Source organism: Cricetulus griseus, assembly GCF_003668045.3.
Source record: "Cricetulus griseus strain 17A/GY chromosome 1 unlocalized genomic scaffold, alternate assembly CriGri-PICRH-1.0 chr1_1, whole genome shotgun sequence".
NCBI classification, from domain to species: domain Eukaryota; kingdom Metazoa; phylum Chordata; class Mammalia; order Rodentia; family Cricetidae; genus Cricetulus; species Cricetulus griseus.
In genome coordinates, this window is record NW_023276807.1 from 9,411,004 (window position 1) to 9,437,368 (window position 26,365).

The window sequence follows — 26,365 nt, forward strand, 5'->3', positions numbered from 1 at the left end:
CCGCCCGCCGGGAGCAGAAAAAGGTTCAGCCAAGAAGCTGCGAGGGGGTCGCCACGCTCCCACGGCCACTTGGCTGACGTGAGCCACTGGGGCGCGCACGACGCCTCGCGCGAGCCCGGGCCGAGCCGCGTGCGCTGCGCTGCGCTGTGCCTCCTGCGGGCCCGACGCGTGGTCACCGCGGCTCCGAGCACCCGGTCCGCTGACGTGCGTGCGTGTCTGACAGCGAAGGCGGAGGCCGCGCGCTCTTGCTGCCGGGCGACCCCTCTCTGCACGATGAGCCCCGAGCCAGCATCCCAGCCTCCGGACCCTCAGGGCGTGAGCTGCAGCCTCGAGGAGCCCCCGGCTGAGCACCTGGATCAGGGCTCCGCGGCCTTCCTCGCGGGCGACTACGAGGAGGCGGCCGAGCTCTTCCGCTCGCTGCTGGCCGGCCTGGCGCAGCCGGAGCGTGGCCTGTGCCTGCAGCTGGGAGATGCGCTGTCCCGCGCCGGCCGCCTCCCCGAGGCCATCGGCGCGTTCCGGGGCGCCGCACTGCTCGGGCCCCTGAAGCCCGAGGAGCTGGAGGAGTTGGCGAGCGGCCTGGCGCGCGCCCTGGGCCTGCGCGAGAAACGGCCACCTGCGGTGGTGAGGCCGGGCTTCGCGGCTGGGTCTCCGGTGCCCATGGCGCCCCGCGACCTGCTCGGCTGTCCGCGCTGCGGGCGGCTGCTCTACAAGCCGGTGACGCTGGCCAGCGGGCTCACGGTGTGCAAGCGCTGCGTGGAGCTGGTACCCGGGCGGGCGCAGGCCCGGCGCGTGAACGTGGTGCTGAGCGGGCTGGTGGAGAGATGCTTCCCCGCAGAATGTCGGCTGCGCAAGCTGGCTTGCCAGGCGCGGGGGCTTCAGCGCCAGCAGCAACCCGAGGCCGCACTGCTCAGGTGCCAGCAGGCCCTGGACATGGGTGAGTCAGCCTCGAGGGGGACCACAGACGGGCTGGGCGGTGGCCGGTGGCATTTTTAATTTCAAAGGTAGTAGGGTGCGCCAGGCTAACAGGCTCATCCTGCAGGTGGCCAGTGTCAAATGCCAGCTGCATCATTCTTGTGGCTTTTCCAAGACGCTGATGTGGGTTGTAAAGGCATGTTAGTCAAAGAGCTGTAGTGTAAGCCACAGAACTTTAAATTTCCTGGTAGATGTGTTAAATAGGGTGACAAAAAGCAAGTGATATTTTAACAGTGTTTTCCACTCTGTATCCAAAATATTATTTACATGTCTTCAGTATTTAAAAGGTCAATATTTTACTTTATTATTTTTTTGTTCATTGTGTGTTTTGCATTCACTGCACTCACCAACTGAGACATGAAATACTTCGCCTGTGTTTAGATGTTGGAGAAGATGAGAACTGTTCCATGCAAATTCTCCTCCTGGAAAATTGTTTGGTAGCCTACACATGTTAAATATGATTGGTTTCTAACAGTTACAAAGAGGTACTATACATGTGCACCAAATGATTGTTTTGTTTTGTTTTTAATTTTTTATTTTAATTAGAAAGAAATTATTTTACATGTCAATCCCAGGTCCCTCTCCCTCCCCTCCTTCCATGCCCCCCCCAACTAACGCCCTATCTATCCCATACCCTTTCTGCTCCCCAGGGAGAGTGAGGCCTTCCGTAGGGGGTCTTCAAAGTCTGTCATATCCTTTGGGATAGGGCCTAGGCCCTCCCCCGTGTGTCTAGGCTGAGAGAGTATCCTTCTATGTGGGATGGGCTCCTAAAGTCCATTCCTATGCTAGGGATAAGTACTGATCCACTACAAGGGGCCCCATAGATTTCCGAGGTCTCCTCACTGACACCCACATTCAAGGGGGTCTGGATCAGTCCCATGCTGGTTTCCCAGCTATCAGTCTGGGGACCAAGAGCTCTCCCTTGTTCAGGTCAGCTGTTTCTGTGGCAGCAAATGATTGTAAAGCTACTCTCTGAGCTGGGGTGATCACTGGTTAAGAGGACTTGCTGCTTTTAAAGGGGACCCTTTGTCCCCCAAGTTGCTTTTGGTCATGGTCCTTATCACAGCAATAGAAAAGGAAACTAAGACACAATTTAATGAAACGTGTCCATGCTGGATCATAGTGAGACAAAGACAAAATAGAGCAGAAGTATGTGGGCCACATACAAAGGTTCTGAAGTCTGTGAAGTTGGAATCCCAAATGAAGAGTGAAGAGAAAGGGAAATATTTAAAGGGAGGAGAAAAAAAAGAGTCAAAAATTTTCCATAGTTAATGAAAAGTGGTGACCCACTGAATCAAGATTCCCAAAATAAGGAAGGAAAAGTTTGAAAGCAGTTAGAGAAGACTGAGTGGGGCCTATTTGCTTTGAAAGAATCATAGGAAGACTGACAGCCAACTTTCACACAAACTTAATGATGCCAGAAGATGGTGGACTAACATCTTTAGATTGTTGAAAGGAGAAAAAATAAAATAAAGAACAAAAAGGCCTATCTAGAAGTTGTTTTCCATATAAAAACCTTTCCCAAATGAAAGGGAAGTCAAGATGCTTTAGGCCAACACTGTGGGCAATGCTGAAGGACTTTGTTGGTATCAGAATGGACTATGAAGACTCCTAAGGGAAAGGTTCCACTGAAGAGAAATTACCCCTGAGAAAGCATGGGACCAAGGAAGGAATGAAGACTAGATATGTGACCCTACGGATGAAAGTGGCATCTCAAAAAGCAATGATGTTTTGTGGCATTTATAACTTAGAAAGAAGCAAAACTGGGAGGTAGCACAAAGCCAGGATCAGCAATGTACATTGTGTGGTGAATGTGCTTCCTTGGGTGTGGTAAAAAAAAAAAATACTACAAGTATAATGGTAACTGTTTCTGTTACATTCGGTTGAGCCACCAGCAAATGGATAAAAATGTGGAATTTAAAAACTCTAATGAAATAAAAAATATTTGACCTGTCAAAAGATAAAGGAGTTAAAGGGATAGCTGAGATGGCTCAACAAGTAAAGACAATAGCCTTGGGATCTGAGTTCTAGCCCCAGAGACCATGTAAATGTAAAAGGAAAGAACTAACCATGAAGTCAGTGACCACTGAAGCAAGACCCCCCAAGCATAAACACACAATAAAAATTTTATAAGTGAAAAATGAAGTAATAGACAACAATCGAGGCTGGAACAAATTAGACTAGAACAAATGAGACACCTAGAAAAGTGACGACTTTTTACACTTAATGTTGAGTGATCTGAATATTCCATTAAAATGTTGACAGACTGAATTCAATGAGCATGGCTATATGGTACTTACATATGAGAAAAACTTGCTGCAAATATGAAAGGTTTCAAACTGAAAAGAAGTGGCATATAAGGACAGACAGAGAGAGGCCTGATGTGATGAAAATAGCATAAAGTAAAGGCAAAGTGTATTAAGAGGGATGGTGATGTCTAACATATATGATCTGGTTAAACAGAAAAGAGAAAAGCAACTTTTCCCGAGTGTCCTGACACCTGACAAGTATGTGAGCACACACCAAGAATACAAGATGGCAGGACTAAACTTTTAAAGAGTTTAAACAAAACTTAATGATTGATAAAACATGAATAGAGAAGTAGGTAAGAACATATGTTGGAACAGATACATTGGTGTTTTTATTTATTTCACGGGTATTATAATATGGAGTACCTGCAAAATGTATCACCCGTTTGGTTTCATAGGACCATGGGCCTGTTGCTATGTAGGCCAACTCCTGGGTTAGACTATAAGATAAATGCAACAAATATTTTAAAAGGTTATATTATTCAGACACTAAAAGAAAATGAAGCAGCAAATAAGTTGGCAATCTTCAAATATTTGGAAACAAAGCAATGCGTTTTTAACATAACTTGTCTTTGTTTGCTGAAGCTATAACAGAATACCACAAACTGGCTAATTTATTTTTTTAAAAAGACATTGATTTCAGAAGAGTTGCGAGGGCTGAGAAATCCAGTATCAGAGTGCTGGGTATTGCACAAGACACAGCAGGGCGCACAGAGCTCGCTTAGATGGTGGACGGTAACTAACCTGCCTTGTGATAACCTCATTAGCCCACTCATGAGAGTGAAGCCCTCCTGGCCTGATCTCTTCATCAGGCTCTACCTCTTAATACTCTGCATGGCAATACATCTGCATGGCAACGTAAAGCTTGGGGAACTTACAACCACACTGTAGGTCAAATAGGAAATCACAATTAAATAAGGAAACATTGACCCGAATAGTAGTGAAAACATGGTATTGGGCTGGTGAGATGACTCAGTGGGTAGAATCACTTGTACACCAGCCTAGGTTCTTACAATGTTGCAGGAAAGTCCCTAAGAGTTGGTTTCAGCATCCACATATGCTCGATGACATGTGCATACCCACATTCACTAATTAGTTAGGGAAAAACCATGCAATGTGATACATTGGCTCCTAAACACTACTGCAGTGGTGTTCACATCAACTGCTAGTGACAGTCAGAATGGTGGTCACTCTTCCCAGGGATCTTTCAAGTGGGAAAGCACACAGGGAACGTCTTCAGTCCTGAGCATGAACTGGGTGGCCGGTGATTGCAGGGTTACACAAATAAATGTTCAAAATACACATTTAAGACATGGACTTGGCCCTACATCACCCTGAATAAGTAGCCCCTGAGGAACATGGGCACTCACTTTTGCTGTTCTCAGGGAACTCAACGCAGGCTTTTTACTGCTTTAGATGTCAGCTAATTGGACTTTTGAATAACGTGGTTCTCCTCTCTGCTTTCATACACATGTGACAGCATTAATATCAAAAAACGGTAGCTCCCCGTGCAGCAGCTGCTCTGGGCAGCTGGAGTACAGTCTCTGATAAACTCAGAGTACAGAGCATAAATTCCTCTGGTTGTCTCACAGGCGCGCGGTGTCTCAGGAGGCCCCCTGAGACCTTCTCACAGCCAAGTTCATTGATGACACTCTTGTATTTGGGGCGGTTACTTGGCAAGTGCACCAATTTTTACCACAAGCTCTCTCCACACAAAGGGATTAAAAACTACCTTTCCCCTTCCATTGAGTTTTGAGTGATTTATGGACAATTTCCCTTGGTTTTATCAGTGTAAGTCTTACTGCTTGGAAAATGGTGTTACTCGTTTGATGTCTACAGAAGAAGTGAATCGGATTAATTCTGGACTCCAGGAAAAGCAGCCTTTGGAACATGAAGAGTAAACGCAAATGCTTTGTCAGAAAGAATGATTTGAAAGAAGGGAAAGGTGTTCTTAAGCCAGTCAGCTTCAAGACTAAGCTGGCAGGTAGCCAGTATAAGCAGAAAAATAATGAATAATGGTGAAAGTGGATTTCAAGTTCAGGTCTTGCATGTAAGGTCTGTATAATTTGTCATAAAGCTTTGTGTTTTGGTTGCCATCTGCACAAGCTGCTGTGATTACGCTGTGAAGAAACAGAACTGATTAGCTGGTCAAGCTGGGTCATCATCACCCAGGCCAGGAATGGACAAGAAAACATAAAGAAAAACAGAAAGCACAAAAATCATCAGAAATGAAGCAGTGCAGTTAAACACAACAGTTTATAACAGATGATAAAACAATATAAAATAGGTGCTTTTATGTAGGAAAATATGAATGATCCCCTGTGGCAGGCCTCACTATCCTTGAGGAGTGGGTGGGGGGGTGGGTTGGGAGGGCATGGGAGGATGGGAGGTCGAGGGAATGGGGGATTGATATGTAAAATAAGATAGTTTCTAAAAGAAAAAGGAAAATATGAGTGATCAAAACTGGCCCAGGAAGTAGTAATAGGTTAGTGTGAATGAGTAATCTGAAAGAATTTGGAATGTTGCTGAGGGATTATCTTCTGCCAACAAGCCACAGAGACTTCCAGAACTTGATTCCTTTATATCTCGGACTATAGAGAAACACAGGAATATTCCCATCTCTTTTTATAAGACAAAATGTGTGGACCAGTCTTACACATGTGCGTAGGTGAGAAATCCTCACTAAATGCCTTAGTATTTGAGTCTAGAAGCCTGTTTTAAGAATATTAGGATAATTCATTATGAGACAAGTCAGTTGGAGTAATCCACTGGATGGAGGAAGACACCGTATTTTCATCTCTCAGATCCTGCATCAACCTCCTGGAATGTAGCATCCTTTGGTATAAAGCCCTGGTAGGAATCTAGGATCAAAGGTAGCCTGGCTAACTTTAGTCAGTGATTGGACATAGTCTTTATTTGTTAAATTGTACATGTATGGATGTTTTACATGCATGTGGAATGATGCAGGAGTGATAGTAACGACAACACTAATTAGGCCAATTAGAAGTATATGAGTCCTATTTTTAACTGATGATCAAGAGCTGGCTCATGCCTTGGAGTCTTTTGGCGAAGAGCTCAGGAGTGCAGCATTTTAAAAGACAAAACCCACAATTACATCAGTGTTCAAGGGGCATCAGAACAACATCTGCCTTTTTGCAGAGCTTAATGGTGTTTTCCAGAGACTACATGACAATTATTTGTTATTTTAGTTTTAGCCTACACAGACATTCTGGTTAATATGTCTGGACCATGATCAGGGTCACAGACAGTTCCATCAAGAGCACTGCCAAGGCAGGTGTGGCTATTGGAAGGCTAAGGAATCAGGAAATAAGCATCACCTTAACCTTTTAACATGTATGTGCTTGCTGTACCACCAGATGCCAGAAGAGGGCATCAAATCCCCTAGAACTGGAGTTACAAATGGTTGTCAGCTACCACGTGGGTGCTGGGAATTGAACCCAGATCTTCTGGAAGAGCAACAGTGCTCTCAGCCACTGAGCCACCTCCCCAGCCCTAGACATTGTCTTTTGAAGTCAAGAATAGGGGGGAAATGTGTAGGCCTGTGGATTAAATCCCTACTGAGGGAGAAGATGATGATCCACTACCAATACTTCTACAACATGAGAATGAAGGGAAATGAGGACTGGAAATATAACAGTAAAAGAAATGTAATTGTCTGCACACAATATGGCTTCATGGGAAACTAAAGAGAACCAGTTGTCAAACTGTCAGATCCATGAGAAACTCATGTAGTGGACACAGGGTGTGAGGTCTATGGATTTGTCATTGAAGCTCAGTTTGCAGTTCCAGTCGCTTCTTTTGTTTAGATTTCTAAAAACCTCCAAAGGGGAGTTATGAAAGTGGATGTATTTGTGTGTGTGTGTGTGTGTGTGTGCAGTTAAGGAACTTTACCTAATCTTCCAGTTAGAAATTATTAGTCTACAGTTATATTTCCCCCATAATGGCATACTTCTTTAAAAGGCAGATCATCTGAGAATTAAGAATTGTTTTTCTTCCAGGTGGTGAAAATTCTCCTTTTAAAATATGTTGTTGTTTTTTTTTTTGATAACGCACTGAGTACAATTAATGTTGTCCATATGTGCATGGAAGACATCATGAGGTTGGGATGATATTAGTGAAGTTGGAATAGGGAGATGGGGTGGATATGATCGTATTTCACTGTATACATGTATCAAATTCTCAAGAATAAAGAAAACATTTTTAAATCATAATTAACTCAGGGCTGGAGAGATGGCTCAGAAGTCAAGAGCAGTGGCTACTCTTACAGAGGACCTGGGTTTGATTTCCAGAACACACATGGCACTACGGTTGCAAGAGATTCAGTGCCCTGTTCTGGCCTCTGAGGGCACCAGGCATGCATGTGGTACACAGACTTACATGCAGGCAATTCGCCCATACACATGCAATAAATCAGACACTTGCTCATGAGTCCTGTCAGTGCTTCTCAGTATATATGTACATTTTCAAAGACGGAACATGTAAGATCGCATTGCGGGTCATAACTTATGAATCATAACAGATGGACATTTTCACCTGATGCTGAGGAACCTTAAGGGAAATATTCTCTCTTTATCAAAGAATTTCATAATAGACCTGTATGACTAAAGACAAGACTGAGCAAGTGAGTGTTATGTGACAAGTCTTTTCTTGGGGATATGTAACACACTCCAAAGCATAAATACAGCCAGAGCCCAAAATGTTGAACTCATGAGTTTTACTAGGATTGCTTAAAGGATGAGGGGTTACATACAGGAGCAAAATTAACTCCAAGACAGGTGTGTCACCAAAGCCCACCCTAGCATGGGTGACATCTCATAAAAACTGGATTTTTAGAGTATACTGTACAACTGAAGGCAGCTCCGGGTAGCTCAGTTGGTCTACACCTCTTCATGGCAGCTCAGCTGCTTTCTGCTCCTTCCAGGCCTCTTGGCTGATCCCTGTTCTTGCTTGCAGCTTGGCTCCTCTGAGAGTCTCCTTTTCATCTTAGCTTGTCTAAGCCTCCTCCTTGCAGCTTGACTCTCAGCAGTTATTGTTTACCAGTGAGAGGGAGGGGCTTAGTGAATCTGGTCAGTTTTAGGAGCTTCCTGAAGCTATCTTGTGTTGTTTACCTTCTGTCCTAAGAATTAGCAACAGAATGTTTCAATCACAGTTCAGTGAGAAACAGTTATTATTATGCTTTGATTTGTAACAGTTAAAAAACAAAAACCTGTGACTCCTGCTCCCCACTGTCCCACCCTTTTTCCTGTCATACCTCTCAATGACAGGTGTCTATAACATGTTTTTTGTTTGTTTGTTTGTTTGTTGTTTTGCAGCTTACCATGTCGTAAGTCCTGTCTTACATGATTTTTTTTTCCTGTACATTGCTTGGTTTAACTAATAGGAAGCACTCTGGCCTCTGCAAAGGCCAAAGTGAGACTTTTGAGGTCAAAGTCACTGTTTCCAGGCAAACCAGAAATACGTTCAGGAAGAAAGGAATATATCTAAGCACTTAGCATTGTTATCAACTGGAAAGTGCAGCTGTAGCTCCGCTGTGAGGATCCTAAGAAGATGGAGGCAGATTGAGCAAAGTCCAGAGGTGTGAAAAACAGCTGTGAAGTTTCAACTTTTGGGAGCCCTGGCTTTGTGGAGTTTCCATGGTACCCTGCCACGTCAGCACTTGTTATGCACTGTCATTCTGTAGAGAGAGCAACTCTTGGGGTCCTGTGAAGCTGGGTTTGTCTGTATCATCAGATGAATGGTTACCTATACATCTTTTGCATGAGGAACATAGGAAAGTTGAGAAGGTACTGTAGGTGTATATAATTCAGTTACATAGGCAAATCGGCAGGCACATGGTTGGTGTGGAGGCTGGCATCAGGTGTTGTTTTTTTTTGTAATATATTTTTTAAAATTTTCATTAGAAAGAAAATTATTTTGCATGTCAATCACAGGTCCCTTTTCCTCCCCTCATCCCCTGCCCCCCCCCAACTAACACCCTACCTATCCCATACCCTTTCTGCACCCCAGGGAAAGTGAGGCCTTCCATAGGGGGTCTTCAAAGTCTGTCTTATTCTTTGGGATAGGGCCTAGGCCAGCCCCCTTGTGTCTAGGCTCAGAGAGTATCCCTCCATGTGGGATGGGCTCTTAAAGTCCATTCCTATGCTAGGGATAAGTACTGATCCACTACAAGAGGTCCTATAGATTTCTAAGGTCTCCTCACTGACACCCACACTCAGGGGATCTGGATCAGTCCCATGCTGGTTTCCCAGGTATAAGTCTGGGAACCAAGAGCTCTCCCTTGTTCAGGTCAGCTGTTTCTCACCAGCCTGGTTTGGACCCCTTTGCTCACCAGACCTCCTTTCCTTCAACTGGATTCCAGTTCAGTTCAATGTGTAGCTGTAGGTATCTGCTTCTATTTCCACCAGCTGCTGGATGAAGGCTCTAGGATGGCATATAAGTTAGTCATCAATCTCATTATCAGGAGAGAGCATTTAAGACAGACTCTCCCTGTTGCTTAGATTGTTAGTAGGTGTCATCTTTGTAGCTCTCCAGACATTTCCCTAGTGTCTGATTTCTCTTTAAACCTATAATGTCTCCCTCTATAATATTATCTCTTGTCTTGCTCTCTTCTGGTCTTCCCTCAACTCAACCTCCCTGCCCCATCATGTCTTCCTCACCCCTCCTCATCTCCACTTCTCATTCTTCTAGTCCCCCCCCCAGTGCTCCCAATTTGCTCAGGAGATCTTGTCCCTTTCTGCTTCCCCAGGGGACCATGTATGTCTCTCTTAGGGTCCTCCTTGTTTACTAGCTTCTCTGGCAGTGTGGATTGTAGGATTGTAATCCTTTACTCTATGTCTAAAATCCACATATGAGTGAGTACATACTGTGTTTGTCTTTTTGTGACTGGGTTATCTTGCTCAGAATGATTTCTTCTAGTTCCATCCATATGCCTGCGAATTTCAAGATTCCATTGTTGTTGTTTTTTTTCCCCCTCAGAGTAGTACTCCATTGTGTAAATGTACCACCTTTTCTCTATCCATTATGCTGTTGAGGGGCATCTAGGTTGTTTCCAGGTTCTGGCTATTACAAATAATGCTGCGACGAACATGGTTGAACAGATGTCCTTGTTGTAGGAATATGCTTCTTTTGGGTATATGCCTAAGAGTGGAATTGCTGGATCTTGTGGTAGACTGATTCCCATTTTCTTGAGGAGTCGCCATACTGATTTCCACAGTGGCTGTATGAGTTGGCACTCCCACCAGCAGTGGAGGAGTGTTCCCCTTTCTCCACACCCTCTCCAGCATAAACTGTCATTGGTGTTTTTGTTTTTAGCCATTCTGACATGTGTGAGGTGGTATCTCAGAGTGATTTTGATTTGCATTTCCCTGATGGCTAAGGATGTTGAACACTTTCTTATGTGTCTTTCAGCCATTTTAGATTCCTCTATTGAGAATTGTCTATTTAGTTCTGTACCCCACTTTTTAATTGGATTGTTTGGTGTTTGGGAGACTAGCTTCTTGAGTTCTTTGTATATTTTGGAGATCAGCCCTCTGTCAGATGTAGGGTTGGTGAATATCTTTTCCCAGTCTGTGGGCTGCCGTTTTGTCTTGCTGACTGTCTCCTTTGACTTACAGAAGCTTCTCAGTTTCAGGAGGTCCCATTTATCAATTGTTGACCTCAGTGTCTGTGTTACTTTGTTATGTTCAGGAAGCGGTCTCCTGTACCAATTCGTTCAAGGGTATTTCCTACTTTCTCTTCTAATAAGTTCAGTGTGGCTGGGTTTATGTTGAGGTCTTTGATCCATTTGAACTTAAGTTTTGTGTATGGTGATAGACATGGATCTATCTTCAGTCTTCTACACAACAGCATCCAGTTATGCCAGCACCATTTGTTGACGATGCTTTCTTTATTCCATTGTATAACTTTAGCTTCTTGTCAAAAATCAGGTGTTCATAGGTGTGCAGCTTAACATCAGGGTTTTCAACTCGATTCCATTGGTCTTCCTGTCTATTTTTGTGCCAATACCAAGCTGTTTTCAGAACTATAGTTCTATAATAGAGCTTGAAAGGTGATGCCTCCTAAAATTCTGTTATTGTACTGGGTTGTTTTTGGCTATCCTGGGTCTTTTGTTTTTTCCATATAAAGTGAGAATTGTTTTTTCAAGTTCTGTGAAGAATTGTGCTGGGATTTTGATGAGGATTGCATTGAATCTGTAGATTGCTTTTGGCAAGATTGCCATTTTTACTATGTTGATCCCACCTATCCAAGAACATGGGAGATCCTTCCATTTTCTGGTATCTTCTTTAATTTCTTTCTCTTTTTTGACTTTTTTTTATTGAGTTACAAACAATATTGAATTACATGACAATCCCATTTCCCTTCTCCCTCTAATTTCTTTCTTTAAAGACTCAAAAGTCTTATAATACAGGTCTTTCACTTTTTTTGGTTAGCATTACCCCAAGATATTTTATGTTGCTTGTGGCAATTGTAAAGGGTGATGTTTCTCTGAATTCTTTCTCAGCACATTTATCATCCATATATAGTAGGGCTACTGATATTTTTTTTTAGTTAATCTTGTATCCTGCCACTTTGCTAAAGGTGTTTATCAGCTATAGGAGTTCCCTGGTAAGAGTTTTTTGGTTCACTTATGTAGACTATCATATCATCTGCAAACAGTGAACGCTTGACTTCTACCTTTCCAATTTGCACCCCCTTAATCTCCTTTTGTTGTCATATTGCTCTAGCTAGAACTTCAAGGACAATATTGAAGAGATATGGAGATGGTGGAAAGTCTTGTCTTGTTCCTGATTTTAGAGGAATAGCCTTGAGTTTTTCTCCATTCAGTTTGCTGTTGGCTGTTGGCTTACTGTATAATGTTTTTATTATGTTCAGGTATGTTCCTGTTATTCCTGATCTCTCCAGGACCTTTGTCATGAAGGGGTGTTGGATTTTGTCAAAGGCTTTTTCGGCATCTAGTGAGATGATCATGTGGGTTTTCTTCTTCAGTTGGTTTATATGTTGGATTACATTGATAGATTTTCAAATGTTGAACCAACCCTGCATGCCGGGATGAAGCCTACTTGATCACGGTGGATCATTTTTCTGATATATTATTGGATTCGGTTTGCCAGTATTTTGTTGAGTATTTTTGCATCTATGTTCATGAGGGATATTGCCCTGTAGTTCTCTTTCTTAGTTGCATCTTTGTGTGGCTTGGGTGCCAAGGTAATTATAGCCTCGTAAAAAGAGTTTGGCAATGAACTTTCTGCTTCTATTGTGTGGAACAATTTGAGGAGTATTGGTATTAGCTCTTCTTTGAATTTCTGGTAGAATTCTGCACTGAAGCCATCTGACCCTGGGCTTTTTTTGGTTGGGAGACTTTTGATGACTGCTTCTATTTCCTTAGAGGTTATAGGTCTATTTAAGTTGTTTATCTGTTCTTAATTCAATTTTGGTAAGTGATATCTGTCCAGAAAATCGTCCATTTCCTTTAAATTTTCCAATTTTGTAGAGTACAGGTTTTCAAAGTATGACCTGAAGATTCTCTGGATTTCCTCAGTGTCCATTGTTATGTCCCCCTTTTCATTTCCGATTTTGTTAATTTGAATGTTCTCTCTCTGCCTTTTGGTTAGTTTGAATAAAAGTTTGTCTATCTTGTTGATTTTCTCGAAGAACCAACTCTTTGTTACATTGATTCTCTGAATTGTTTTCTGTGTTTTGACTTTATTGATTTCTGCCCTCAGCTTTATTATTTCCTGGCATCTACTCCTCCAGGGTGAATTTGCTTCCATTTGTTCTAGAGCTTTTAGCTGTGATGTCAACTCTCTGGTGTGACTCTTCTCTAGTTTCTTCATGTGAGCACTTAGAGCTATGAACTTTCCTCTTAGTACTGCTTTCAAAGGGTCCCATAAGTTTGGGTATGTTGTGTCTTCATTTTCATTGAATTCTAGGAAGTCTTTAATTTCTTTCTTTATTTCTTCCTTGACCCAGGAATTGTGCAATTGGGTGTTGTTCAATTTCCATGAATTGGTAAGTTTTCTGCAATTTGTATTGTTGTTGAATTCTAACATTAAGGTATGGTGGTCTGATAAGACACAGGGGGTTATTCCAATTTTTGTATCTTTTGAGGTTTGCTATGTTGCTGAGTATGTGGTCAATTTTAGAGAAGGTTTCATGTGATGCTGAAAAGAAGGTTTATTCTTTTGTGTTTGGATGGAAAGTTCTATAGATGTCTGTTAATCCCAATTGAATCATAACTTCTGTTAGTTCCTTTGTCTCTTTGTTAAGTTTCTGTCTGGTGGTCCTGTCCAGTGGTGAGAGTGGAGTGTTGAAGTCTCCCACTATAACTGTGTAAGGTCTTATTTGTGATTTGAGTTTTAATAATGTTTCTTTTATGAATGTTGGTGCCTTTGTATTTGGGGCATAGATGTTTAGAATTGAGGCTTCTTCCTGATGGATTTTTCCTGTGATGAATATGAAATGACTTTCTTCATCTCTTTTGATTGATTTTAGTTTGAAGTGTAACTTGTTAGATAGTAGGATAGCTACCCCAGCTCATTTCTTGGTTCCATTTGATTGGAATATCTTATCCCAACCCTTTACTCTGAGGTAATGTCTGTCTTTGAATTTGAGGTGTGTTTCTTGTATGCAGCAGAAAGCTGGATTCTGTCTTCGTATCCAATCTGTTAGCCTATGTCTTTTTATAGGTGAGTTAAGACCATCAATATTGAGGGAAATTAAGGACCATTCAGTGTTTATTCTTGTTTGTTTTCGATTTGCTGTTGGTAATGGTATTGTATGTGGATTTACCCTGCTTTTTCTTTTGGGTTTTCTTAAAGTGGGATTATCTATTGCCTATGTTTTTGTGAGAGTAGTTAATTTCCTTAGTTTGGAGTTTTCCTTCCAGTACTTTCTGTAGGGCTGGATTAGTGGTTACATATTGTTTAAATCTGGTTTTGTCGTGGAATATCTTGTTTTCTCAATTTATAGTGATTGAAAGCTTTGCTGGGTAAGTAGTCTGGGCTGGCATCTGTGTTCTCTTAGAGTTGGTAGACTATCTATCCAGGTCCTTCTGGCTTTCAGAGATTCCATGGAGAAGTCCAGTGTAATTCTGATAGGTTTTCCTTTATATGTTACTTAGCCTTTTTCCTTTGCTGCTCTTAATATTCTTTCTTTATTCTGTAAGTTTGGTGTTTTAATTATTATATGATGAGGGGACTTTCTTTTGTGGTCCACTCTATTTGGTGTTCTGTAGGCTTCTTGTACCTTCATTGGCATGTCTTTCTTTAGGTTGGGAAAGTTTTCTTCTATGATTTTGTTGAATATGTTTTCTGCACCTTTGAGTTGGGTTTCTTCACCTTCTTCTATACCTATTATCCTTAGGTTTGGTCTTTTCACGGTGTCCTGGATATTTTGTGTTAAGGATTTGTTGGACTCAAGATTTTCTTTGCTTGATGAATTTATTTCCTCTTGTTTATCTTCAGCATCTGAGATTCTGTCTTCCATCTCTTGTATTCTGTTTGTCATGCTTGCATCTGTGGTTCCTGATCGTTTACTCAGCTTTTCCACTTCCAGCAGTCCCTCAGTTTGTGTTTTCTTTATTGTCTCTATTTCAGTTTTCAGGTCCTGAACTGTTTCCTTCAGTTGTTTAATTGTATTTCCTTGGCTTTCCTTGATTTATTGCATCTTTTGGTTTGTCTTTTCTTCCATTTCTCTGAAGGATTTTCTGATTTCCTCTCTTAGGGTCTCTATCGTCTGCATGAAGTTGTTTTTAAGGTTGCTGTCTTCTGCTTCATCAGTGTTGGGATGTTCAGGTCTTGCTGGTGTAGAGTCCCTAGACTCTGGTGGTGTCATATTGGTTTTCCTGTTGTTGGATGTGTTCTTATATTGTTGTCTTCCCATCTCTTCTTCCAGTGGGTGCAGGTGGTGTCTCTTCCTTTCCTGGTGTGTATGGGTCCAAGGTTCTCTTCTGGTGGGTACAATTGGCTCCGATACTCTGATGGGTCTCAAGGTGGGTGCAGGCCGGTCTGAGGCACTCACTCGACAGGTGAGTGAGAGCAGGACTAGCACAGAGATGTCAGCAGACTCTGGGTTGCTTGGTCCTCAGGGGCTGAGTCGACCTGCCTGCAGACCCCAGGGCAGGAGTTCCCAGCCAGGTGGTTTTCTCAGTTGCTCTCTACCTTATTTTTGATTTATGGCCCCTTACTGAGCCTGGGGCTCCACTGTGGACTGGGTGGACTGGAGAGCCTCCTTCCTTCACCTCCCCAGTGCTGTGACTGAAGGCATGTCCCACTGTGCCCACCCTCCCTTTTTACTTTGGTGCTGGGATCCAACTGAGGTCTCTATGCTTGTGTGGCAAACCCTTGCCCGACTGAGCCATCTCCTCTCCCTTTTATTAGTTTTTAGAGCATGGATTTCTTAGTGTGCTTCCCATGAAATGTATTTCACATGTCCCTTTAAAATTACCCAACTATACAGTATGGCTTTCTCTGGTCCAAAATAGTTGGATCTAGAAATATTTCACATTTTAAAGGCTCTTTCTCTCTTTGAATGTCTTCCAATTCTAATTTTAAAAATACAAAATCTGAAATACCCCCAAACCTGAACCTTAGATTTGAAAGCTTGGATTCAGATTATTCAACTAAGGGATCACTTGATTTATTATTGGAGATTGTGCTAGTGTGCTTAAAGGAACAGTGAATGTTAAATTTGTTTTTCCTAATTAAACTTGTTTCTATTTTCCTGAAAGAAGTAAATTATACTCATGTACCTAGTGAAGTCTACATGAGATCACTGGGAGGAGTTGTTTCATACTTGTCTTTGTGCTTAGTCCCTAATTTAATATTTTAATGACAGAAAACAATGTATCTTTAAGTGTGGTCACTTGCATCTCTCCTGTCTTTCAGCCCCCGATGATAACTTGCTCTTGCTTCTGCGAGCAGAGTTATATCTAACCATGAAGAACTATGAGCAAGCCCTGCGGGATGCAGATGCAGTCTGCCAAAGGGAGCCTCTCCTGACTAAGGTGAATTATGCTTGTTCATTGGGTTTGCAGAGGATCTATTTGAATGAGGTTAGGGTGTGTGTGTGTGTGTGTGTGTGTGTGTGTGTGTGTGTGTGTGTGTGTATACATGCATGCATGTGTGCAAGCATGTGTGTGCCTGTGTGTAAGAATGTGTACTCATGCATCTGTGTGTGTGACTGTGTGTGTGGTGGGGATATGTATACAACGTGTGTGTGTGTGTGTGTGTGTGTGTGTGTGTGTGTGTGTGCCATTACACTAATCTGTGTAGGTACATGTAGAGGCCAGAGGTTAACATTAGGATGTCTTCCTCAATTGCGTCTCCACCTTATATTTTGATTCAAGGTTTCGCACTGAGCCTGTGGCTCATTCATTAGATAGGCTTACTGGTCAGTGAACCCCTAGGATCCTCCTGTCTCCCCCACTCAGTATGTCACCTTCCCTGCTGTTTTCACATGGGTGGCTCAAATTAGAAGTCAAGTCCTCATGCTTGTGCAGCCAGCACTTTGCCACACTAAGACATCTTCCCAGCCCTAGGTCATGGTATTTTTAATCATGCTAACAAGGTTGGATTAGGCACCTGCAGGTAGCATTTTCTCTATTTTACAGTAGTCCAAATTTAGCAATTACTTCATACTAAATCAATTTAAAAGACCAAGTTAATCTAGGATTTAGATAATATTTAAACAGTATTTTCCTTTACTCTTGGTACATATTATATCTAGCTCAATATTATAGAATCAACAAAATCTCAAAATATGTGTTCAAAATGCCTGGGTACAGATATATTGGGGGTTTTGAATACTTGCATATTTTGAGGATAGTTCCATATATACAGTGTTATAGCTCAAGGAGGAGACTCCACTATAAACACACACTTTATGCTTTATATACAGCTTACAAAAGTAATTTCAATTTCTTATACAGCTTAATACAATATTTTAAAAATTTTGTGCATGAGACATAGCTTTATGGTTTGGACCTTTCTACATGAGACATCAGGCCAATGCTGAAAATGCTTTGCATTTTGGGACATTTCAGAATTTGGGGTTGGAAATGTCCATCTTGTATAAATAAATTCAAAAGTTACATGAAATTAAATCCAAAGAATTGAAGAAAAATTTGGTAACTTTTGAGTAATAACAAACCCAACAGGGAAACTGACCCCAAAATGACAGTTGTAAGTCCTGAGACTAAAAGGTGGTAAAGAGGCAAATAGCACATTATACACAGAAGGTGGTACACAGGGAAGTCACAGAGGAAGTGAAACCCAATCCAAGTAGCAGAACAGAGAGGGGAAAATAGTCTGTGGTATAACATATATTCAGTTAGAACCACAGGAGGGGAAGAGAGAAAAGTGGAGAGAGAAAAAAATTGAAAAGGTAATGGCTTTCAAATTTAGTGGGTATCTTAGCGTTTCTATTGTTGCAAAGAGACATCTTGACCACAGCAACTCTTGTAAAGGAAAACATTTGATTGGATGGCTTACAATTTCAAAGGTTTAATCCATTATCATCATGGTGAGACATGGAGGCAGACATGGTGCTGGAGAAGCAGAGAGTGGAGAAGGAGCTGCATCTTGAGCCCCCAGGCAACAGGAAGTATTCTGAGACACTGGCCATGGCTTGAGCATATATGAGACCTCAAAACCCGCCTCCACAGTGACACACTTCCTCCAACAAGGCCACACCTACTCCAAGAAAGTCACACCTCTGAATAGTGCCACTTCCTGAGCTTATGGGGGCCAGTCACATTCATTCTACCAGAGTGGGAAAGATTAATTTCATGTGCATATGAAACCATGCAAAAATGAACTCAAACCACAATCAATCTACTGTTTAAGGAAGTCTTGAAAGTAGCAAGAAAACACGGCATACAGGGAAATAGCAATATGGATGGCTAACATCTCATGAGACATCGTGGAAGCCAGTCAGCATGGGAACAGCATATTTAAAGTGGGAAGAGAAAACATCAGCATGCCTGCAAAGCAAGACCCACAATATGGTATCTACAAAAAAATTCACTTTAAAATGTGAAGACATTAACATATTTAAGTGGCTGGGAAAATGTTTTATGAAAATGCACAGTATGCAGAGCTTAAATGGCCATATTAATCTCAAAGAGTAGTATCAGTAGAAACTTTAGAGACATAGAAGAAGACTTCGTCTCACCGGAATTGACAGTTGTAGAACAATGCATTTAACTATAGCATACATATCTTTTTTTTAATGAATGTTAGATCCAGTGTGCCTAAAACAGTATCAAGATTTAAAATATTGAAATCTTCAAATGAATGTTCTCTCAAAACAACCAAAAATTGAAGTCAACAAAAGCAACAAAAATCTAGAAAGCCCTCTATACATGCAACTCATTTCTTAAAGAATCCTTTGGACAGAGAAAAGATCAAAAGGGAACTATCAAATAGTTAAAACTAATAATATAAATAAATATATTATACATTTTATTTCTTAGAGGTAGTTAAAGCCGTTTTTAGAGAGAAATTTGTATTATTATCATCTCCTGTTAAAGGACAAAGGCCTCAAATCTAGCTTCTATCTTATGATACTGATTGAGAAGAGCATATTAAAACTAAGTTGAGGTGCTGGAGAGATGGTTCAGTGGTTAAGAATGCTTGCTGCTCTTCCAGAAGACTTAAGTTTGGCCATGGTGGGTGACTCACATTCATATTCAATTCTAGCTCAAGGGCATACAACATCCTCCTTTGGCCTCAGCAGAAACCTGAACACATGTGGCATATACACTCAGTCACACACAGACACAAAAACAAAAATAAATCTTAAATAAAATCGAGGTGAATAAAAGAAAGGAAATAAATGTAAGATCAGTGGCCAAGAAATGGAACCAGAAAGTACATGTTACAAAAACAAGAAATTTGATAAGTAGGTCTTCACCAAATTTCAAAAGATACTGGTGCAGAGTTGAAAAGCTAAACACATACGAGGAACAGGTAAGACTGTGCGGTAAGGAGGAGTTGTACTCAGCATCTATGGAGTGATCTTACCAATTCAGTAATAATCCACACAATTGGTTAGGTGGTTAAGGAATTTGAGTAGTATTTCACTAAAACAGACTTGAGAATATCAAAGAAACATAAAAACGATGCACCATCTCTTTAGTCCCAACACCTTCTTCTGACCTCTGAGGTCACCTATACCTGTGTCATACACACATGTACACATTTAAACAAATGGTGACTGTTAGTATATAGAAATTATAACTGTTTTGCTGTTGTAATCTATAGTATATTTTGAATTCGGATTAATTCACATGTATGTCTGGCTTTGATCTTTGGTTCAAGATTGCTTTAACATTAATGATAAATATATTATACACTTAATTTCTTAAGCTATTCAAGAGATTTGTAAATTATATGAATTTCATAAATCACATAAACAACAAAACTATGTTGATAGATTCCATTTCTTTCTTAGCATGTCCTTCAGAACTTCTTTGGGCACAAATCTCAGTTACAGTGATAAATGAATTCTGATTGTAGATGTATTTATTAAACAGCAAAGTTTGTCTTCAGAACTGTTTCAAGATGGAGTTACCGTGTACACATATCCACCTAATCTGAAGTTATAGCAAACTATTCTAACACATTTTCCAGGGCTTATGGTCACCAGATACATATAATCTTGCTGTGTTTTAAAACCCATTCTTTGTCTTTGGGCAAATCCAGGGGCACCATATCAAAGCTCAGATTCTTTCCGGATTGGGAAGAAGTAAAGAAGTGTTAAAGGAATTTATCTACTGCCTTGCTTTAAATCCTGAATGTAACTCAGCAAAGAAAGAGACACAGAAGGTATGCATTCTCATAAAGGACTTCCTCCTTCAGGTATAACATGCGACTTTGTGTCATGTCGGGAGCCCTTGCCTGTTAGAGCAACGCATGTAATTTCAAGTGTCCACGATAGTGTGATTAACAACAACAGTAACCATATACACCACATCCGAAAAATTTTAATTAGATATGCAGCAGCAGAATGTCTGATGAGGTAAATGTACCCATACCTCAGTTATGATGAAAGATTGATATGTGAGGCCAAGTTGCAGCACAAGGCTGTGGAGACGGTGTTGATCCTAGGGTTTGTCATTGTCCTAGAGCTTGGCTTGTGAAGGACACAGTAAGATGCATTATGGCATGTAGCATGAACAGTTCGGCTCCACAGACTGAGCTGTGATGTGCAGCCAAGCTTCACCAGCATGGTCCAGAAAGTACTGTGTCACACTTAATGTCGGAATCTATCGTAGCCAAATGCCTAGACATTCTTTCTGTAGTGTTTTCGGGGATTGTGAGTTTTAGGTTTACGTTTGTCAGTGTTTCCTGTTTTAAAATAATTTGACTCAACACAGCTACTGTGTGTCTACATTATAACCTCTGCTGATGAGCACATTTCATTTTGTGATGCAGTAGAACAAAAGTCAGTTTTTCCGTCCACAGTTGTGTGAAACCACTTTAGGTACTTGGGACAGATTTCTTTCTTTCTTTGAAACATCTTTTTTTTTTTTTTTGGCACAGAAAAGGGTTTCTGGGCTTCCCTCCTCTGGGTGCATTCCCATATTTTTCCATTGGTAAGATAGATGGAAAGGGGCTAAAGTCTACAGTTCTTAACACATTGTGTATAGTTTCAAAATGTTTGTATTTTAAAAGATTGGAAATTGGGATATAGCAATTATTCTTTTTTTGTTTTTGAGGGCCTGTTTGGCTTGTGTTGACTCTGGACCTTTAAAATGTATTAGAGACCCACACACACCACTGAGAGGATTTTACAATGTATTTTCTCTTCTTGAAAAATAGGTTATATGTGAGGTGTTCTTTCCAGCTTCAGAGAATGAGCATCAAAATTCAACAGCTCCTACCCAAATCGGACCAAAGGCCCATTGTGATGACCAGATGAATCCCCAGCATCCTCTGGAAGAAGGCAGTGATGCTAATACAGGCAGTTCAGAGGTGTGAATTGCATGTGTCTGCCATTGGGTTGCTTTATATTTGGCAGTTCGTTGGGCATCATGGATCACATAGACTAGATGTCAACACTAGTTAAAAGTCACTGGAACTAATGGAACATCACAGATGGGAACTCTGGACTCCCTCCAACGCCTCCACACATTCTGGAACATCTCCAGAACATCAGGAAACCTCGTATTATTTTTGTCTTGGAGAAAAGAAAGTAGAGACAGATCTGAACATCTGATATATAACGTATACATTGATGTATATGACATAGATATGAAGATTGGTCTTCTCAGAAAAAAATTATCCTGTGTTTTTCCATGAAAAGTGCAAAGCACTTCTGGTTACCTGATAGAAAAAGCCAATCAGGCTTTGGAGCACAGGTCCTCTTTTTTTCCCACAGAGATCTATTTTGTGTGTTTAGAGACTATGGGTAACCCCTAGATGTTTCTTCTGTTGCTTTCACTGAACGTTTTTGAAACGAGATATCTCGATGATCCTGGAGCAAATGTGTCAGCTGGCCTGGCTGTCTCTCCTCACACAGAAGTTTCAGACATACTCAGCTCTGCCATACTCAGCTTTTACAAACAGAGCCTGAACCCTAACCCAAGGCTCACTTGCACAGCGAGCACTTTACCCAGGGAGTGGTCTCCACAGTCCCTTCCTCAAGATTTCTAAGAAGGCTACTGCATGTCGTTTTGCTTTGTTTTGGTTTTCCCTTGTATCCTATGGTTCTTGAATATGCAGGGTTATTTTTTTTCCTTCTGAAATAGAATCCATCTGAGAAGTCTGATGTACTCGGGAATGCCAGTTCTTCGGTTTTATATTTTATTCTGGGCCTACACTGTGAAGAGGACAAAAAGGCTTTGGAAGGTGTCATCCCAGCAGCACCAAGCAGCACTTTAAAGAGACAGCTTCCAAGTGACACAGAAGATGAGTGTGACAGAAACACTCCCGAAAAAGTCCCCAAGAAAGGTCAGCAAGCTGTTTCCTACCATGATACTTTGAAATCAAAAGGGGTAGAGTATTAGTACTCAAATGAACTTTAAAAAGCTCTTTACTCAGTAAAATCCATAAAGAAATGTATACACCAGCTTATTTTCTACAATATATTTTGCAGGGGTTTTATAATGAAAAAGAGAACACCTGGATGGAATTTATTTTTCCTGAATTTGTACTAACTTGATCAATTCTTGCTTTATACTTGCTGGACAAGATTTTTTTTTTCAGCATCATTTGTTAACATTGATATTGAAGCATTTTACCCAAAAGAAATGAATTCATTGTATGGTGTTTCTCATAAATTTGGATGTTAGTTACAATATTTGAAAACTTTTTCAGATGCAGATTCCTCACCTCAGGGGAACGTGAACTCTCTGGAAGAGCCAGAGTTCACGATTGACGTGACTGACTTTGAGTGTGCTCTGTGCATGAGGTAAGCTGATATAGAATACATGTTTGTCTTTTAAAAAGTAAATGTTTCTGAATTCTATAACCACATGCAAGGTACTGTTAGTAAACACACACACATATATACCTAGGACATCTTAAGGGTGTGTGTGTGTGTGTGTGTGTGTGTGTGTGTGTGTGTGTGTGTGTAGTTTGTGTGTGTTTGTGTATGTGTGTCTTACAATAAATTACTATTGCTATGATAAAACACTATACCAAAGACAATTTGGGGAGGAAATGTTTTATTTGGCTTACACTCTACATCCATAGTTTATCAATGAAGGATGTCAGAACAGGAACTAAAGCAGGGCAGGAACCTGGAGGCAGGGGCTGATACAGAGGCCCTGGAGGAGGATGCTTACTGACTTGTGCCCCAGAACTTGCTCAGCCTGATTTTTTATAGAATAGGCTGAGTCTTCCCACATCAACCACTAATTAAGAAAATACTCAATAGGCTTGCCTACAGCCCAGTCTTATGGAGGCATTTTCTCAACTGGAGCTCCCTCTTCTCAGATGACTGTGGCCTGTGTCAAATTAACATAAACTTAGCCAGCATAATGTATATCAATAATAATTGATTTATTTTCTAAGAATTTAATGAAGATGTAAAAAAAGAGCAGATACAAATGACTTCAAAGTTTTTATGGAAACTGCATGGGGCATCCTTTAAAATGGTAGTTTTTATTTTGAAAGTCTCTTATGGATATATCCTGGTGAAAACTCAACATCTTGTTTATAGGTTGCTCTTTGAACCTGTCACTACGCCCTGCGGACATACATTTTGCCTAAAATGCCTTGAGCGCTGCCTTGACCATGCTCCACACTGCCCACTGTGCAAGGACAAGCTTTCAGAGGTAAGGGGTTTGTGAAATGAATGAAAAGGCCCCTCTTCTGGTACTTTGGTAGACATTTTCTGCTTCTCTTCTACCATCTACTTGTTAAAATCACAAGTAGATTTTTTTTTTATCTAATATGGGTCATTTCCCACCTTTTTCATCACCCAAAACATATAAAGAAACATTAGATGCTGAAGTAGCCAAGTATTAAAGTAATTTTCAGGTATGAAGCATTGCGTTAGATTGAAAAAAAAACTAGCAGGGTATATATTTGGAGTGTATATTCACTTCAAACGGTTTGATACATTCTGGTGTACTTAGTGTGTGTCTGGGTTATTCCACACTGCTGCCAGATTTCTTTCATACCCTTTCCAGTCATCAGTTGCTACTGTCTTTGGTCTGAAACCAAATCCAGTAAAATTTAGGGTATATAGGGAAACTATCTGTTGATATTTATCTCAAACAGAAACTCTAGAGTCCATTGATACTGAGCGTGCAGACAAGATAGACGAATAGCATTGCAGAGCTGTGTGCTGGCCCCATTGTTGTCACTCACTTTCTGTGAGGTGAATTATTTAGCCTCTTGTAGTGGGTAAGGGTTTCTTTCACATCCTCAAATTGAGATTGGTGACCTTTGTTTTAGTTATCTCCAGAAATATGCCACATGCAATTTCTAGAATAACATGGTTTTCCTCCTTCCCTTTCCCCTCCCTCTATCACATTAAGTGCACACACTGAGACACACTCCCGAGACACGCTCTTAAGGCTAAAATAACTTGTAAAAAAAAATCTGACAGAGCAGAAGAGATTGCTAAAATGAAATAAAATTTAAGGCAATTGTAACTTTTTAATTCTTTGCCAAAGCATGTTAAAATATGTCATCATCATCAAAACCTTTCTAAAACGTGCAAGCATGCGTGCCTTACTGTGTAGCATGTTGCATTTGGTTATTAAATTGCAGTCACGGTGTGCATGTTTGAAATTTTCCTGTGTCTCAGGATGATTATCTGTGTTGTGTTATGCCTTAGACACGTTCTGAGTGTGTGTAGCAGTTCATTAGGGAGTGCCTCTGTGGACTCACCCACACTATTATCACCTCCTGCAACAGGCACACCTCCCCTGCTCCCTAGTGCACCTGTGTTCCTGGGATCCAGGGACCTGAAGATGCCTCCCTACGCTCATGAAAACAAAAGTTTGCCTCTGTGACCATTTGCAATATGAGTCTTTTACTCCTACTTTTCCTGCTGTCTCATGAGGGCTGGATGAAGATTTGGATGAAAATGTCACAGTAATACCCATTGCTCTGTGTGCTAACCAAAAAAAAAAAAAAAATGAATAGGGTTTTTCAAAAGAGAAAAACGAAACATCCTGAAAGTTTGCTAAATATAAGCCCCTTAAGGACAAGGACTTCAAGTCTCCAGGGAGCACTAGTCATCCACCAGCCAACCCATTTCTCTCATGCACAGAACAGACTCCCACAGGCTAGACTCAGTGCTAGTCATTGTCTTTCAGGGCCAATTACCGTTAGGTATCATTTAACGTATCTTTTCTTGTTATAGTTGTTGGCAACCAGAAACTTTAATGTAACTGTCCTGACTGAAGAATTGATGTTCCGATACTTACCAGAAGAGCTGTCTGCTAGGAAGAGGACTTACGACGAAGAAATGTCAGAACTATCAAAGTAAGTGATTATGTCACGTGAAGTTGGTCCTTTGTGCAGAATAATGAGGAAAATCTTTGTGGACACAAACTTACATTTCTTTTTATAACAGAATTTTTTGGTCTTTAAATAGAAAAAAGTTAGTTGCAAAATGTTTGTGGGCATATAATTGTAAGTAATTATAAGGGATATTTCAAAATATATTTTTGAAAGTTGTATATTTGTTTTCTGTGTCTGAATAACTTTCTAAATGGAAAGACAAAAGTCAGAACAGGAAGCAGGATTGTGACTCATAGGGATTCCTCTCCAGCTGGTTCAAGTTTGTGTCTCCATATAGAGCTGGTCGATCCTCTACTTTTTATTAAAACTTGATGCCTGTGTCTACTGTGTACTTTCTGATTTGTGCAGTGTTTTTAAGTGTAATTCAAAGCTGTAACTTTTACAAGTACAGTAATATAACTCAGGATGCTCTCTCCCATCATTAAATATGACGGGCTTGGCTACAAACTGGCTGAGTGGAGACCTTTCTTGTGCCAGGATCCTTGGCTGTCCTCACACTCTTAGGGCTGAGTCAGGCTCAGATTTTGTGTTGTTGGCAACTCTGGCTGTTGTAACAACTGCTCGCTTCTGTTCTGAACAGCTTATGTGTCTAAGTTAACATCTCCTCTTGCTCTGCAGCCTGACCAGAGATGTGCCCATCTTTGTGTGTGCCATGGCCTTCCCTACAGTTCCCTGCCCTCTCCATGTCTTTGAGCCCCGCTATCGCCTCATGATAAGAAGATGCATGGAAACTGGCACCAAGCGGTTTGGCATGTGTTTATCTGCAGAGAATGCAGGGTAAGAAACAGCATCTCAACGGTCCCAACTAAGTTCAGACTTCTTCCTTTCCCTGAAGAACAACTAAGGATGATGCTTGGAAATCGTTAGTTCCCATTACTTCTCAAAAAGTATAAGCTCAAGGCTGGACAAAGTAACACCCCATCCTTCCTTCCTCATCTTCGCTCCTTTTGTTCAGCTATTGCATTTGCCAGTCTGCTTCCATGTCGCTGTCCGAATTCTTAGAAGCCCATGCTTCCATGCCTCCAAGCCACCCTCTGCTTGCAATTCTCTTCTTGCCCGTCTATCTACAGACAGCTCTGG

General features: G+C 41.2%; 1 protein-coding gene across 2 annotated transcripts in view; it reads left to right on the plus strand.

Annotated features, from left to right (window-relative positions):
• The first annotated feature begins 273 nt into the window (after nucleotides 1–273).
• Lonrf2 (LON peptidase N-terminal domain and ring finger 2) overlaps nucleotides 274–26,365 on the plus strand; it is a 35,907-nt gene continuing 9,815 nt past the window's right edge. The window contains exons 1-9 of one of the 2 annotated variants that reach the window (XM_027386798.2): nucleotides 274–934; nucleotides 16,187–16,305; nucleotides 20,006–20,128; nucleotides 21,125–21,277; nucleotides 22,054–22,255; nucleotides 22,622–22,715; nucleotides 23,469–23,583; nucleotides 25,125–25,246; nucleotides 25,904–26,062. In XM_027386798.2, coding sequence (XP_027242599.1) covers nucleotides 274–934; nucleotides 16,187–16,305; nucleotides 20,006–20,128; nucleotides 21,125–21,277; nucleotides 22,054–22,255; nucleotides 22,622–22,715; nucleotides 23,469–23,583; nucleotides 25,125–25,246; nucleotides 25,904–26,062 — 1,748 coding nt within the window. The remainder of the gene's footprint in view (nucleotides 935–16,186; nucleotides 16,306–20,005; nucleotides 20,129–21,124; nucleotides 21,278–22,053; nucleotides 22,256–22,621; nucleotides 22,716–23,468; nucleotides 23,584–25,124; nucleotides 25,247–25,903; nucleotides 26,063–26,365) is intronic. The other variant, XM_035453493.1, reaches the window with a different exon arrangement.